The sequence below is a fragment of the Nymphaea colorata genome, chromosome 6 (assembly GCF_008831285.2).
Source record: "Nymphaea colorata isolate Beijing-Zhang1983 chromosome 6, ASM883128v2, whole genome shotgun sequence".
NCBI classification, from domain to species: Eukaryota; Viridiplantae; Streptophyta; class Magnoliopsida; order Nymphaeales; family Nymphaeaceae; genus Nymphaea; species Nymphaea colorata.
In genome coordinates, this window is record NC_045143.1 from 2,677,456 (window position 1) to 2,694,978 (window position 17,523).

At 41.0% G+C, this 17,523-nt stretch overlaps 1 protein-coding gene across 1 annotated transcript; it reads left to right on the forward strand.

The window, feature by feature from the left end:
• The first annotated feature begins 4,163 nt into the window (after window positions 1-4,163).
• On the forward strand, window positions 4,164-5,505 carry LOC116255893 (ankyrin repeat-containing protein BDA1-like). Its single transcript, XM_031631980.1, has 2 exons — window positions 4,164-4,628; window positions 4,858-5,505. Exons 1-2 carry the CDS (start codon window positions 4,164-4,166, stop codon window positions 5,503-5,505), a joined length of 1,113 nt encoding a protein of 370 aa, XP_031487840.1.
• The last annotated feature ends 12,018 nt before the right edge of the window (window positions 5,506-17,523 follow it).

Here is a 17,523-nt window from a genome sequence, read left to right on the forward strand (position 1 = left end):
TGCCAGAAATGATTTTAAAACTCACCAGAACATTGTTATATTTGTCCACAAGGGTGATGGCCAGTTCATCGTTTGCAACGTTCGACTTTTGACTATTAGGAATTCAAGTCAGCTAAATTGACAAAGAGAGCAGAGGGATGTTAACCAGAAAGAAATATCAAAATAGAATGCGACCAAAGGCCCCTTCTCTCGTGACCCAAGTTACTTGCCCTATAAAGCCCACCACTAATGTCAAGTTGGTTCTATGCACCGCTTGCTTGCTGCACAAAAAGAGGACATTCACACTCTGTACTTGGATCCAACTCCGAACCGTCAAAAAAAAATTCAAGGTCAAATATCCGAAAATTTTTCGGAGAAGGAAATGACACTTTCGTGGTCCTTTCTGTACCTTCCCGCCGAAAATGCTCCATATCACCACCGCAATCAACAAAGAAACCGCCATAAGAACTTTCGTGGTCCTTTGTGTACCACGAATCCACTACGCTCCAAAAGCCACCACTTAATGCACCCAATAATTTTAACAAGAGACAAACTCTAAGGAAGCATATAGTAAATGCATGTCTTCAACTTTCAGCAAAGTCAAACGCAAAATACGACTCTTCTCTTTTATAAAATTCCGTTTCCTGTTTCATCTGCTCGAGTGGATGTGCACTTCTTCCCCCAACTTTTTTGTTCAAAGCCATGAAATTTAGACGTGGAAAGAAGGCAGGTTCATGTCATCCAGGACCCAGAAAGTTGAGCACTATTGTTCATGAATACAGGAAGATCGCTCTAGTCCTTGTCCGCAAGTCTCATAAAAGAAATAACCAGCCTTCCCAAGATCCATCCCCAAAAAAAGGTTAACTGTAAAAGAAGTAAAAGACAGAAGGCGAAACATCCAGTGAATTTCTGCATGAAACGCCAAGATCGAACAGTGACATGGTGTGGCACCAACTTGATAAAAATAAAAAATGTGATCGATCCATCTCATTCCCAGGCATTTTCGAGTCAGAATTCACTTCTCATGTTTGTAAGGTGGTTGTCAAAGCAGGAAGCAGTACAAGAGTTAGAATCCGCACGCACTCTGACGATTTAGAAAGTAGAGATTGAGTAGGAATCTGGTAACAGCTCGACCTCCTCCTGACGGTTGTCGCAAGTCCAAAGCAATGGCTAGGATTTCCAAGTAGACATGGGGAGAAAGCATCTGCGTGCTTTGTACTTGAAAAAGATAATCAGGAAAAGGCATACTAAATATGCCTAGCGATAAATTTGATCTGTTTGGCCTTTTATATATACAGAATCAAACTTGGTCGCAACATAAATATATGCATTATCACAAATCGACAGTCGACACCATGCGTGCATTCTATTCTTATGCACCATACAAATGAAAATACCTTTTTTTCTTTTCAAAATTATTAGCTGAGGTGTCCAAGGTCCAATCAAGAACATAAACATATCGAGTAGCATATATATATATAGAACATAAACGTATAAAGTAGTATTTATATAAGAGAGAGCGAGAGAGAATGTTATATAAATACTACTTGATACGTTTATGTTCTATATATATATATATCACAAATTTTGACAGAAACACGCATTCAACTTCAAAAAAATCTAATTGGATACGAATCTAATTGGATATTTATGTATATTCGAATCCAAATCTGATGAGATTTCATTTCTTAAATTTGAATCCGATCTAATTTCCTAATCCAATATTAAAACTTTTTTCCATGTTGACTATTTTGGAACAGTTCGTTTGAATACCTTATGTATATTGAATATATTGACATCCCTATTGATCTATATACCTATTATTGGGTGATCATGATCCGGTTCATTAGGCCTGCTGATTTTATTTCGTTTTCTTCTCAATGGTCAATTTCTCGGCCTCACCATGGCCCGAATGGGTCTATAGTGGATCGGACCAGCCAAACTGAGACTGCCTGCCTTTCCAACCATGACAACGATTTGTTAGGGTTTAATACATATATAATATTAGCGACATGCTTTTTAGCATAGTAGCTCCCATATTAGGGTTTTAAACAAGGCAATTTTATTGACATGTGATCATGTGGTCCTAAGTAGCTGCTCCCACATTAACTTATTTATTTATTTGGGAAAGATCAGCGAGAGCAGTATGTATGTTTTATTCCAAAACAATGTTTAAATAAATGAAATGACATATAAACTGACTTGACATTAGTGGTGGGCTTTATAGGGCAAGTAACTTGGGTCACGAGAGAAGGGGCCTTTGGTCGCATTCTATTTTGATATTTCTTTCTGGTTAACATCCCTCTGCTCTCTTTGTCAATTTAGCTGACTTGAATTCCTAATAGTCAAAAGTCGAACGTTGCAAACGATGAACTGGCCATCACCCTTGTGGACAAATATAACAATGTTCTGGTGAGTTTTAAAATCATTTCTGGCAGATAAGCTTGCAATTAACCTGCTGCACCTCGAAACCATATTGATATCATTATCATAGATATATATTGTCACATTGGTGCTTATTTATAAATAAACCTCTCACGAAACAGCTTATGAGTAGGCCACGAACTAACTAGATGGCATAAATCTTCCTTCAACACCTTTCATACTGGTGATGCAATTTTTGTTGGGCTTACACAACGGGGAGAGTCGCTTCTTTTGAGTCATTGCTCTCTCTTTCGCTCTCTCACATATTTTTCGATCATGTCATGTTTTGTCACAAAATATTAGCATATTGAAAAAAGTGTGACATACATTATCATAGTGATTAGCATTTTGAAATTTGAAATACTATGTGCTTTTTTGGTGTCATACATTCAGTTACCAGTATGTTTTTGAAGTTACATGTTTATTTATCTTGGACCTAAGATTGGACATGAACGGAAATTATTGGAAGCAGTGGCAGGGTCGTATGGTGGTTGGTGTGGGCAACTGCCCCCACAAATACAATGCAAACAATAGATTCGGCAAAATATGGATTTTAGATCTGGTTCAGATCTGAAATCCAAGGCTAACATACTACTTAGATCTGATATCTAATTACTAATCAGATTAAGACTGTCTGGACCAATTCATAATTGAATTAAAATTTTCTGTATCCGGTTGGGATCTGATAAAATGGATATTGGGTCACACATAAATGATCAGATTTTATATTATTCAAATTTGAGTTCAATTTGGAAAATAGGGGCCAGCTCTAAATCGGGGCATTTGATTAACTGAGATTTGATAAAGGTTATTGCCATGCCCAATTAAGACTCACCTAGGTGTTTGAATCTAAAAATGTTCTTCTTCGAAAAGACTCAATAAAAAACTCCATATTTTGGCTTGGTAGACCTTCCATTTTGAAGAAAATGGAGAATCTCAACGCGATTATAAAATTTTCAGACAAGGTTCCAAATTATTTAAAAATAATTTCATGAAAATAGCAAGATGTACACGAGGCTACTTTAGTTTTTCCTTTTGAGTTTTTACAGATTGGGTAGTAAGTCAAAGAGCTTATAGAAAATTTAATAGATTTTGAAAACTTAACGTAACAATAGAAAGATTAGTAAGATCTGCCCTAATCCCTCAACCTTGATACCTTCAAAATCTATATATACTCATATTTCTCCTCTCTAAAAACACCATGCTAAGTGTTGAAGCTCTCTCTCTCCACTTCAACTCTTTGTGTTCTCCAACCATCTCTCCCCTCCTTCAACCTTTCTATCTTATCTTGATGATCTTCATCTTCAATATTACATCCGTTTCCAATGTGAGAGGAGCAGCTGATGGACTTGTGAAGCTCAACCCAACCAGTCGGAGCAGCTCTCAAGGAGTCCCATCTCTTCTCTTGAGGGAGAGCACTAGAGCCACTTTTTTCCTTCAAATCCTCCATGTCAAGGTATGTAGACTTCATTTCTACTCTCTCCTTGTATGCATTCATGATAAGTCGATGAAAGTCTTAATAAACTCAACTCTTTTCGAGGCTAAGGACATCTTTGGCGCATTGAGAGTATGACCATGACCATCATTCTTTATCGTCTCATTAGTTAGGTTTGTTGTTTCTCCATTTATTTCTCTTCTTCTCCCTCTATTTTTTCAATAAAAACAGAACTCGTTAGTGGAGTTTTTTCAGGATTCAGATGAGAAAATAGGGCCACCTTTTTCCTTCCCTCTATCCAGGGGGAGACCCGCGTGCAGTCGGGATGGATGTAAGGCTCTACGACGCCTGTGCCAGCGGTGACCTGACGGAGTTACAGCGTTTGGCGGCTGCCGATCCAGCCATCCTCAACCTAGTGTTGCCGTCTTCCGGCTGCACACTACTGCACATGGCTGCCGAATCAGGGCAGCTAGAGATCGTCCACTACCTGCTGGGCAGGAAGCCCGAGCTTATGGAAGAGACTTATGGGGAGCAGAAGCTAACACCATTACATTTGGCAGCAATTAACGGCGGCACAGACATCATCGGTGCGATTCTGGATCGGAAACATAAGGCCATCGAACAAGAGACGAGTGCTGGAGAGAACATCCTGCATTTAATGGCGAAGAATGGTCAGCACCAGGCGTTTACGTGTACGTTCCTGAGTTATCATTTGCGGGAACTAGCTGAGAAAACCGATGAAGATGGAAACACCATTCTACATCTCAGCGTTAAGAGCAGATCCGTAAAGGTACTGTCACTGACTCTCTGATCTCGAACTCTTCGCCATATACAAGGTCTTTCAACTCAGGCTTTCAATTTTCTAAATATTGATTTACTCTAGTATGACAGTTCGTGAATTCTCAAATATGTTTTTAGATTTAAGCTGTCATAAATGTACGGTATATCCATAGAACCAGCGTTCGAGTACTTAGTTGCACTAAGCTTTAAAGTTGCAGTTAATGAATTTCATACTCAAGGAAAAGGCGGTGGGTGTGAACGTTTGCAACAAAGCTGGAAAGACTGCTCTCAACATTGCCATTGAAGAGCACCATTATCCTGAATCTGAACAAATGATTGTTGTCCTTCGGGAAGCAAGTGGCATGACAGGACTCGAAGTCAGATCGTGGCTTCGACGCGAGGTGCCGGACGAGCAGCTTCACGGGGTCCAGAACACTATCGTTGCGGTTGCAGTTCTCATTGCAACGCTGGCGTTCTCGACGTGGATGAATCCGCCGGGCGGTGTGTACCAAGACGGTCGTCTGGCAGGGAGGGCCATCCTGACCACCCGCCCTCTCTTCCCCGCCTTCATGGCCTTCAATGTGGTTGCGTTACTCAGTTCCCTCGTCATTATCGTGACACAGTCCAGCTTGGTGGCCTTCCCCAAGGATAGCCTCATCTATCGGTGGATCGTTCTCAGGACACTCTTGGCCGCATCCATCACATGCTTATTGATGGACTACGTGATCGCTGCTTGGATGATATACGGCTCCGGAAGTAAAAAGACTCCACTGATGGTCATTCTCTCCATAGTTGTTGGGGCCATCATCTCCGCGACCATGGCAAATTACCTTTTCCTTAAGCAGAGGATCAGGAGGGTGAGGAATCTCAACTTGACTAATCTATAGTGTGGATTATAGAGAAGGCTCCCTCTTGTAACAGCACGCAGCTGATATTGAAAGGATGTGTATTTAAGATAACTGTTTTGTGTTTTAATGCATGGATTTCTGGCTTGGGATTTACCAATATATATATGTAATTTTATATATATATATATATATATATTGCATCTTTCAAGCGCAAAAATTAATTCAGATCTTTATTAAAAAAATTTGGACTGAGATAATCAAACACCCAGCAATGAAACAAAAACCCACGGTTTTATTCGGTGAACCTATTTTGAAGACAAAGTTGATTGCCACATACATAAGGACGTGGTCTGAAGAAACTTTCATTTCTCACCTGACTAGGTGGACCGTCGTGTGTACTTATACAAGAAAAGTACAGTGGGCTCCTTGATGGAAACAAAGGAGGCCTGATAGAGAAATGGTAAATCATTCCGACAATGTATCTCAAGGTTGAAGTCTTCCAGGATCTGTCCTTTCCTGGCCAGCCTCCCGTCAACTTTGGGTTATTTTGTCCCACTCTAAATTAATTAATTGTTTGATTGATGTTGCCTTCCTGTCTCTTATTCCCTCCTCCTTCTTTGTTGGAGTGATGCTCAGATGTGGCCACAAAGGTTCCCACTTTGGATACGGTCTGATGCTCAGATGTTAGGTCGGGAAGGATCTGTAATTATCATATCAATTGCGGTGTTGGATCAGGTAGAGAGTAGATATATTTTCGTCACTTCACCAACAATGGTGTCGTTGTTTCCGGGCCTTCTGATCCCAAGCTAGCATGAAGCTGCAACCATCTGTGAGACTGAACAGTTTCAGACTTAAGATGAGCCCAAGGAAACGGTCTTTCAAATGTGATTCCATTTGTGTGTGTGAGGTGCAGAATGCGTTTCAGACGTGGATCCACCCCAATTTTGTAACAGTACATGTGTATACTTAACACTCTAGTGTTTCCACATAACAAAAATAAAGGCTTTGCAATATTAAGCGTTACTGTTTCCTTTAACTGGTAAAGGGAAAGAAGTTTAGGAAGAAAAAGTCCTCATAAGTTTTAAAAAGATTTCGTGTCATTAAACGCCGTGTCTTTTTGAAACTGAAGGTCTTTAACTTCATCATTTACCAGGTGAATAGATTTTTGATGGACGCAAACGATACCATGTTTTAATGAATCATAAAATAGGGCAACACACTTGGACGCTGCTAAAAATACATAAAAAATAATGAAGGCATAAGCTTTAGTTTTCCGCCACTGAAGGCCACCATTGGGATTAAGGACAATCTAATTGATATTTATACTCCTGTTTGCTATAATCTTTAGATATCTCTTTGATTTTTTTTACAACTTTGGATCGACGTATCTCTTTGTTGATAGCAATGCAATTATTATTTTTGTTGGTTTCTTTATTTTTAGAGATATCATTCCCCTACAATAAGGTCAAAAAACTTGGTTTTTTTTTGCAAATTCAGGTGGGTGTTATAACAATGTTATTATTATTTTTATTGTATATTTGCTTTTATAGATGCCGTTCTCATATAAGTCGACACTTTATCTTTAACAATAATAACGTTTCTTTTATTGAGAAGATTTTTACATTTTCCATTTTCACCTCCAAGACATAGCAGTCTAATAGATTGTGCAGCAAAGTTGTCACTTGACTTCACGTAGAGTTTTGTTTTGAGTCATTCTATTCTAGAAAGTGCATATCAAAAGGAAGCAGTGAGGCCCGGTTGCCTACAAAGGCGCCAGGGCGAGGGGCAGGAGAGATGCATTCTCTTTTATCATAGATAAAAGAAATCAAGCAAGAAAATGAGTGAGTCATCCATGCCGGAGCAGCTACAATTGCTTGTGCGGGAGCAAGTGGTCCTCTAACACAAGCTTGAACTTTTCATTGACGGCCCTATACTTATGTGAATAAAAGGGCGTCCATACGTCTAAATAAAGAAGCACACAATAGGAAGGAGGAGATGATGAAGGTGGTCACTCACGCTCGTACTATGTATGATATGATCCGGGCCGTCCTTTTTTCACAGCTTTCACAAGTGTATGATATGATCCGAGGAGTACTATACTATGAGATTGTTCATCAATGAACATGAAGAGGAGGAAGAAAAAAAAAAGATGGGTTACCATGAGAACAAGGATTGAAGACACACTGAACATGCTAGTGCGAGTGAGGACCTTTTTTTCAACTCCAGATTGGGATCAGACGGACTATTCAAGCCTAGAAGCATTCGATGAAAGCGGTCTGGGCGTGAGCGGCCCTGCCCTTGGGGGTGCGGAAATGCCAAACGGGCCATCCGCGAAGCTGCATCCCCACTCACCTGGTCTTGCTCCTCTTCTGGGGAACGAGGAGGAGGGTCAGGGCAGTAGCGCCCTTCCTGGGGGAGGGCACATCCAATCCCGGCAGAGGCTGGAGAACCTAAAGCCCTAGCCCCGGTGTCCAAGGATGCGTCCTCATCAAAAGATGCAAGCTCTAGCTCTTCCTCTGATGAGGTTTCTGTATCCGAGGATGACCCAGAGGACGAGGTTTCCTCGGAAGTGGAAGAATTGACTCTGTTGGGGCAACTGGGGGGAATGAGAGAAGGATCTCTTTGTCCTATTTCGACGGGAAGAAAGAGACTGGGATTCCTCGTAACTTGAACGAACACCCACGGTGAGTGAGCGTACCAATCTTGTCTCGACTTTGAAGAGGGGGAAGTCGGGATGATAGAAAACAGAAGCGAACTACGGGATCGCCTCATCGATCTCCTGATGAATGATAGGGATCCCCAGGCCCTCGCTGATAGGCAGGAAAACCCCGACCCAACGACTCCAAAGATCTTTTCTCTTTTTTGCTTTAGATGTCATTGAAAGAAATCTGGATGAATCTGGGAACCTCTTCGTCCTTCAAGCTCAAATTCCAGAGGTATGTAATGGGGTGATGGCTCTGATCCGCCGAATGAGCTCTCCTTTGGATATATATATATATAGTAAAACAATTACATCATTGTACTAGCATACTCAAAATACCAAAGCCACAACCATCATGTGCCCATGAATCGTGGGTTGTCATTCCAAACGTAATTCCACATCACCCAAGCATGGACGCATTGTCAATTGCAGATAGGTCATGCATAAATTTAATTTAGAAGACCCAAAAAGATGGGCACCTGTTGTCAAATAGGGTTTTCTAAAATCAGTTGGAAAGAAAAGATTTTGTTCGATGGGACAGTTGGAAAGAAAAGATTAGAAACAATGTGCACTTTAAAGCAATCAACTTAACCGATTGCCAAACCTACCCTCTACTCATTTTTACATAACACAGGGGCACTTCGCCAAATAGAAATCCCGGACCGTTTTTAATTGTTTGGTCATTTGGTAACATCCAGCGGTCAACTGATCTCAATTACCTTAATTAAAGTTCAGATTCAAATCCTTCTATCCCATATCAGGTTTGTCATTATAAAATAATCAAGTTTAACCTAAGATCTTAAGATTGATGCACCACCATCAATCTTTTTCCACCGGAACATTAATAATGAAAACATTATCAAGGAAATATAGTACGAGCGCTATATTAGGACAAAATCAGAATTTATCTCTTCTGGACCCGGAAATCATGAGTGTTGGATGTAGTGGAATTAACTAATCCCTAAAAACTAGAATTTGGGTCTAACGTAAATCTAGATCAATGGTCTACTGTACATCTATGTCAATGATCTACTGTAAATATACATCAACGGTCACCTACAAGAACAATTTTAGATGAAATATCAACTTTTCAAGAAGCAATTGAAGTTAGAAAGCAGGAAAAGCACAAGAACCAACCTCCAGTATTGAAGTTCAATGAGAAGAGAATCAGTTGGACTTGTAATTATCCTGGAAATATGTGAACATTGTATACCTAAAGTAAAACCTTATCTCTAAGCATGCTGCAACAGGGTATCCTTCCGTGTTCAATAGTGACATTTCACCTGTAAACAAGATATATCAGAGTACAAATACAAAAGGAAGGCTGATATATCAAAAAGTTGGAGATGATAACTTCGTCTAGGACAGGAAGCAACATACGAGCGCATGACTTCAATGAGGCTTGTGGCATCAATTACGAGTGCATGTAGTGTGTTCTTACTTCATTCCAATAAGAAAACATAACCAGGTTGAACTAATTTCTTTCTGCAGAACACAGTAATTTGCCAAACAAATACAAAAGAAATGCTGATATATCAAAAAGTTGGAGATGATAACTTCGTCTAGGACAGGAAGCAACATACGAGCGCATGACTTCAATGAGGCTTGTGACATCAATTACGAGTGCATGTAGTGTGTTCTTACTTCATTCCAATAAGAAAACATAACCACGTTGAACTAATTTCATTCTGCAGAACACAGTAATTTTCCATACCATTAAGATTGTCATACCATTAACGATCAAAGAACAACATTATACATGCATGTTAACACATGAATGACACATGCACTTGAACTGCATGTGCATGCAAGAGGTACATAAGACATGCATTTGCCATTCATACACACAAACAGACACACGCCCATGGGGTACCACAGAAGATAGAAGATAAAATGCAAATAGCTTATCCAACTGTATGAACAGAATGCATACAATGAAGTTCATAAATATTACCTTGTGACAACGGCTGGTACATGCATTGAAGTTAACGCTTATTAGGGGTGAAGGCTTAATCCATTTACATCAGATCCAAGTACTACATGTCTTGATCAATTGTTTTTGCTCACCATCCAAGCCCCCCCTTATATAACTGCTGATCATTTCCGAGCAATTGGAAGCCGCTGACGAGGCCAAGAAATTGATATTACATGATCGTTCTTTTCCATCTTTTTTTGCAGCCAACTCCCCTGTTTCTTTCCAACAAAGACGAATGCATCAATAGTACAAGCATGACCACGACACTTCATCAATTTTAATTTTTTGCAACGAGTCAATGACACTTCTTGTTGATACTAATGCTATTATTATTTGTGTCCATCTTCACCTCCACAATATAATTCTCTTATAGGTCACAAAATTATTTTTTATCAATGATGACCGTTATTTTAGTGTGAAATATTTATTTAATAACGTGAAACACTTGCATAATGCTCTTTGTTTTCTTGTGCACCATATGGGGATCTTCCTGCTCTAATACCATATTTGAAAAAGCAAATAAAAATCTAACCTCGTTTTTTCATATAGAAGTCCAACATCAATCTTAAGGAGTGTAAGAATTAATATTTATACATTCTTTTTTTATAAGGATATCTAGATATTTCTCTTGACTTTTTTTCAACGCCAAGCAGATGATCATACTTCTTGATAATGTCAACATTACTTTTAAAAATACATGTTTATTTAGGAAACAATGTCAACTGATAATTTCATATAATGTTTGTAAGCATCATTCCCCTCCTATGCTTTAAACCTCGGATCCATCAAGAACATGTTTTAGGTGTGTTTGGTGGCTCCAATCCTGTGTTAATATTCAATGAATATGTGCCAGAAATCAGAAAAAAAATCCTCGAGAAATTGGGTTTGATTTGCAAAACAATAGTATTCAGTGAGTCTACCCTAATTTTTGGGATACATTCGTGGAATACTAATGCATACCAGCGTCTAGGGTACATTTCATTGTAATATATAAGATTTTGATATTTTAAATTTTAAATATAGATATTTTAAATTTAAAAGTAGATATTTGATTACTGTCAACAGATCCTAAATCGAATTAAATCTATATTTCACCATACCCACTTTTTTGAATATCTATGTATTCGGATTCGAATTCAGACAATTTTTTTATCGTTATCTGAATCTGAAATCTAAATCTGACTTTCAAATTAATGTCCAAATCTGAATCCAAACTACGTTATAGATGCTGATAGGTTATTTGTTTGAAACTATATCCGATCCCAATCTGATTCTGGACAATATTTAGTTACATCCAAAACGGAAACTCAATTCAAATGGATGTCATTTCTTATATCTCAATTCAACGTAATTTAATCGAATATCAAAATTTTTTATTAATTTGGTTTGGTAGGATGGGGATCTAAATCCGATTTATTGACATCTTGGATGCAAAACGTAGTGACTAACAAAACACTGATCTTTACGGCAGTGATATGAAGGGCGCAAGGGTGACCGTTGTAATTGGATTTGGATTCAAACTTGAACTCACGACTATTTTTTAAAATTGAATTGAAACCCAACTAGCAAATAATCATACATTCATATGAATTTGAACTCCACTAAGAGGTCTGACTCCACATTCGAAATTACATCAGTACTTAGATATATCTGACTTTACATGTCCCCTAATGCTGTATGAGGAGCTGGGTGACGCGAGCTCCATGTTGTAAGCTCGGACTCCACTTGACTTGCTCATTAAAATAAGTTGTAATATATATATATATATAGAGAGAGGGGTTTTAGAGTGTGATGGGGATGCTAAAAAATTATTCAAAAATTGAGGGCTGTTTCAAACATAAGAATAAAGATTTGGTCTTTTTTATTGAGTGACGTAAAAAAGATCGACATTTTTCACGACATTCATTATGTTCAAAGCTTGTGCTTCTATTTTTAGCGGTTTGCTATGTCTGTAAACCATACTTGGAGCCGAGAGACTTAGTTGCTCTGTCCAAAATAATAAATCCTGCAGTCAATGTCTTGTCTCTTTTTCCAAAAGGCATAACATAGTTGGTTTCTTTGAGTGTTGTGGTTACATAATGAGTTTTCTGTTCGATTTTCATAGGTACTACTCATCTAAACTACAAACTGTGGTATAAGCGGTGCTTGAATTGAAGGGTATACCGTCGGACCTCTTAGGAAAGAATTAGCTTTGCGTCTCCTTTAAATTGCAAGTGTGCAGTTAACGTTTGTGAATTGCATGCTCGAGCTCGACATGCAACTCACGACCCCTCCCCTTTCTAAAACAACAACTGAGCGTGGTTCTGCTCGTCATACCATTTCATTGCAAATTTGCCTAATCTCTGGACATGGTTGTCTTTCTCGGTATCTGGAAGCCAGCGGGAGGGTGGCAAGAAACGCCATGACTGCCATGGTGATGAGAAGGAAATGAAGAAGCGGGTGGAAGGTGGAAGGTGGAAAGAAAGAACAGAGTGAAGTTGGTGGGAGCATGGGAGGTAGGGTGGTGTCCAGGTTGAAAGAAGTGATACTTACCAAACATGTTTGATCTATTTACATCCTTACCCATCACTAACCTCCCTTGTTTGTGAACCTCTCTGCTTTCTATGAAGAAGAAGAAAGCACATGATAGACGAGAAGGCGAAATTGCATTGGGAATTAAGATTGTTCGGTTGCCTGTCATCACTTCTAGGAAGTTCGCTCCTTGCCCATTCTAACGAATATTGAAGATTCATAAGAGCATTTAGCTGTTTCATTCATCACTCCAAGTGTAAAAGGAGGTAGATATCTTCCTAACTTAGTTAGCGTTTGATAAAAATGTTGAAGGGTAATTTGGCAGCACAAACACTTTGTAAACATTTTATGAATTCACTCAAATTTTGAGGACAAGTTCTTATAAGTCAATACTTGTCTACTATCTAATGAACTTACCTTTATTTTTGGAGTAAATTCATAGAACACTCACAAAAAGCTTTTGACAGCCTCTATTTTTGGGGTAAATTCATAGAACACTCACAAAAAGCTTTTGCTGTCAAACGGCCTCTAAAATATGTATATTCAAATTTTATGTTCCAAGAAAAAACCACAATGTTTTTGAATCAAGACACTATGTTTTCTCATCAAACACTCTTTTAGACTACCAACAGACCTGGAAATAAAACAATTAACAGCGTCGTAGTCTTATTACCGTATTTGGTTGTGTAGATTTTCTAATGGGCTCAAAGACTTGAAGACTCATATTTTATTGAGCAACTCAAAGGTTTTAGAATTCTTTTATTTACGATGAGAGGGAAAATTTGGAGTGAGATGAGATACCTAAGAATAAGGAGGAAACGCCAAAAGTTGCAGTGACAAGATTTTTTGGATGGTTTAATTTGGGACTCATTCAAGGAAAAGCCAAAAGTCGATTCGATTCGATGGTCGATTCAAGAGTGCCAACATTAGTTCTTTTCTTTTTCTTTTCAATTGAAAGGATCCAAATCAGTTTTTACATCACAGCTTTGAGGCGGTCGAAGAAATTTTCGGATCCGATTCATCGTGGCCGACCTCGAGGATTCCTGAAGCAAACAGTCGGATTGTCGCGGGAAACGGCGAATGCTTAATTTTGTCATCCATGCACGGGCAAATAAATAAATAAATATGAGTAAGAGATAGAAAGAGAAAAGGAGAAGTGTGCTGGTTTCCATATATACTATAGAGGTGAAGCGTGGCTGGACGCAGGACTAGGGCTACACACGAGCCGAGCCGAGTCGAGCTCAAGCTTGCCCAGCTCGAACTCAACTCAAACTCAAGTCGAGCTGCCTAACAGAAGCTCGAGCTCGACTGGATTATACAAAGTCAAGCGCGAGCTTGACTCATTAACTCGATTAACTTGTGTGCTGGAGTTGTAGGCATCGGCATTGTTCATGGTGGCGTAGGGCTCTTGCTGGGATCCCCTTTCGAAGGCTACCCTGTCTTTGTGATTAAGATGGGCACATCCAAGAAATTGAGGTTCTCCATCGAGACATACGAGGAATCGATCATGGCGTCGAGGATGTTACTGTAGTGAAGCAGAGTATTGGGATCAACCTCCTCTTTTGTGGGACTGATTGGTTGGAACAGAGCATTGTCAATGAGAACCACACCTTTGTTTTGCATAAAGACATATTAGGGATAGAAATTGAGCATCAATGGCGAGCCGGTTCTGCGGAGGAGAGAGTGGTGAAGACCTAATCACCGACGGTGATGGGGACGACGGCGGTGTCAGAATAGAATAGAAGGAGGTGATGTTGGTCTTGACCCAAGCTGCAGCCTGTAGAGGCAGGCATTGGAGGAGCCGATGCCCAGCAGTTGGTTGTTGGGATGACGACGATGCAAGCAAGGGTTTCTAAAACTCCACACATTTGGGCATACCTCACCCAAATGAGGGAGGCATAATGAAAGGATTTTTATTCGATTTAAACTTCATGAAATCATGTAACCGCGGAGATGACTCTAATGATAAGCCCAACATCGCAAGCATGTTTTGATCAACGGGAGGACCACGGCCATCTGGCAGACCTCTGGCAACCTGGCGGCAGGTGGATTATACCGCAGCTACACAACCGCTGAATAAATTCTCTTTCCTCAAAATCCTTCACATTCTTACATGTTTTAATCTCCCGCAACACATTTTTGACCTTTTCTATTTAGTGCTGGTGTTCAAAGACTCAACACTGGGCAACGAGCCAAATGCTTGTAATTTGGTACTTCGCAAGTAATAGTATTCATCTATACACATGCATATATACATTCCACCGCTTTTTTTTTTTGGTGTATTATTGACGACTCTTTTAAAAACTTTTCATGTATTGTCGATGATTTATTTAAAAATTCTTGTTATGTAGCTTTTGTGTTTTTAAGATATTAAAATATAAAATATTAAAAATTTCAATGACTAAGTTGGCCGAGCTTGGGTCAAGGTTTCGGACCAGCCCAAACTTGGTTTTGTTGAATGCGTTAATGAGAATTTAGGTATGAAGAACAATATGAAATGTCAAAGGGATGGGATTGGATGCGAAGAATACAGAGGGTGCCTTTGTTGAAATTTTAAAAAACCCGCCGGGTAGTCCCGTAACGCGCTCTGCATGCGTTTCTGGGGCGATCTGAAGAGGCCAAGCGCGCTGGTCTTGGTGGAGACGATGATGCCGGTGAAGGCGGAGGAGGTGGCGGTGGTGGCGACTGTGGCCCCATGCCTCTTCCTGGCCAAGTACACCACCGAACCAAAGACGTGTTCCCGGCGTCTTCGGGCCTGACCGTCGTCGCCCAAGAGTTGCACAAGCCTGTTCGCAGAGAGATCCAGATACTCCAGCGAGGCACAGGCGCCTAGATCGGGGATACCGCCGGAAAAGTTATTCGCCGACAGGTCTAGTTTCCAGAAGTTCGCGCACTCGGCGACCAAGATCCCGCCAGAAACTGTGTTCGCCTTCAGGGAGAGCAACCGAAGCGTCCGGCAACCCCCGGAACAGAGCATCCATGTAAGCGCCCCTTGGCCGGAAATGCTGTTGAAGCTCAGGTCGAGTTCCTCGAGCGCCGGAGGCAATGTTCCGCTGCCTCCAGCCGAGAAGGAAATGGCGTTGCAGGATAAATTCAAATGAACGAGGCTGGAGCATGACCTCAGGGCAGAGATGCCGGAGAGGTCGCCGGATATGGAGTTCCCACCAAGGTCAAGAACAGCTAAACCCACTGCGCAGGCCATCCCAGCGAAGGCGGAGAGATTTCCGGTGACATTCGCGGAGCTCAGCTGCAAACTCTCCAGCCCATCCAAACCCACCAACAACGCCACAACGTGTCAAAGATCGACGGTCAGCTGCCTCGAGCTGAGCGTCAGAGACGAGACGCGACCGGCAGTGCAAGCGACACCGTAGAAGTCGCAGACGCGGTTGCTCGGAAGGCAATCGGGGATGGAGTTGGGCAGCCTTGAAGTCCAGGAGCCGGCGGGCGTCGTTGTCGCCATTGGCGGAGGAAGACAACTGCCGCTGCAACGACGCCCCAGCCTCGAAGCTGAAGAAGACTGAGAAAAGAAGGAAAGAGACGCTGACGGCTGTGAAAGTGTTCATGAGTAGCTCTGCACCGCCCTGTGCCTCTTCATTCTGATCCCGCAAACCACATCGCCATGACCGCGCGAGAGAGAGAGTTGGAGAACGACAAAGACGAAGCGAACAGATAGACGGCAGATTATTTATAGTCTCTTGAGGCAGAGTGATTCACATGTGCTCGCTCGGATTTTTGGCAGCTTCCGTCGGCTGGAATTTTTTCCAATCCTGTTTTTTTTAACAGGACCCACATTTACTTATTATTTTCTAATCAAGACATGCGATGGGAGTGACATTTTCTTCTTTCACTTCCGAACAAGGCCGGAACACTTACAAGTTACAAATCGTGTCTCTTACTCCTCACGTGTTATTCTCAACATGCTTTTCCGATGCACACAGTATTGACAACTGACATATTGAATTTGGGGCGCTTTTTGAGAAATAAAAAAATATTCTTCAAATATTTTGTAATGATCTAAAATGCGTGAATTTTTCGTCTGTGTTACTAAACATCAAGGCCCAACAATTATTGCCTCCAAATATCATCTTGGAATTTTTATTTCTGTACAGCTGAGACCCATTCATCAGCGAGCATACAACTTATCGCCTCGCTCTGCAAGAAGGACGCCTGGGTGAAGGCATCCAAGCAAGTGCGCTGGTTGGTGACGATGCCACTCATGAGGTATGGACCAGGTCTGCCTGGTCTTGGGCCAGGCTGGTGGAGTCGTAGGAGTCGAGGGTAGAGAGGGTGCTAACCAAGAAATCGGTGGTGAGTTCGGAAAGCAACAGGCAATCTTCGAGAGCGACTGTCGCTCGTGGGGTGAGGGCGGCCTTATCCCTTATGGTCTCGTTTATGAGGGAAGAGAAGGTGGCTGACTGCTGTAAGGACTTCTTGATAAGGTACTGGTCGTAGCCATAGAAATTGGAGAAGGATTCACTCGACAAGAGGAACTGACAGAAGGAAGGATCGGTAGTGAAGGTGCAGGCATGGGAAGTTTTGAGACATGGAGGTAGGAAAGAGGAGAGTGAGGGCGAACAAGAGTGGGATGAGGAACCTGGTGAAGGCTGTTGCAGAGCTCCCCATCTTGTATGGTGTTTCATTTGGTGATGTTTCTACCAAGCTATGGCTCTTGTCCTGGTGAGATGGGATGATGTGCATGTCGGCCCAGAGTTGGCGCGGCCAACTTGCAGGTTGAATTCAATAGTCACAATCTCTTTGGGATGTGCGGTCAAACGATCCTCTCTCCCTCTCGCTCTCTCTTCCCCCGTTCGCATGAGTTATATTAACGTGTTATTGGTATTGGTAAAAGAGGAACAAAGAAGCTCAGTTG

Coding starts and splice junctions, on each gene's coding strand:
- LOC116255893 (XM_031631980.1), top strand. CDS start 4,164: ATGGATGTAAGGCTCTACGACGCCTGTGCCAGCGGTGACCTGACGGAG. Junction 4,629..4,857: donor TTAAGAGCAGATCCGTAAAG/GTACTGTCACTG, acceptor TTCATACTCAAG/GAAAAGGCGGTGGGTGTGAA.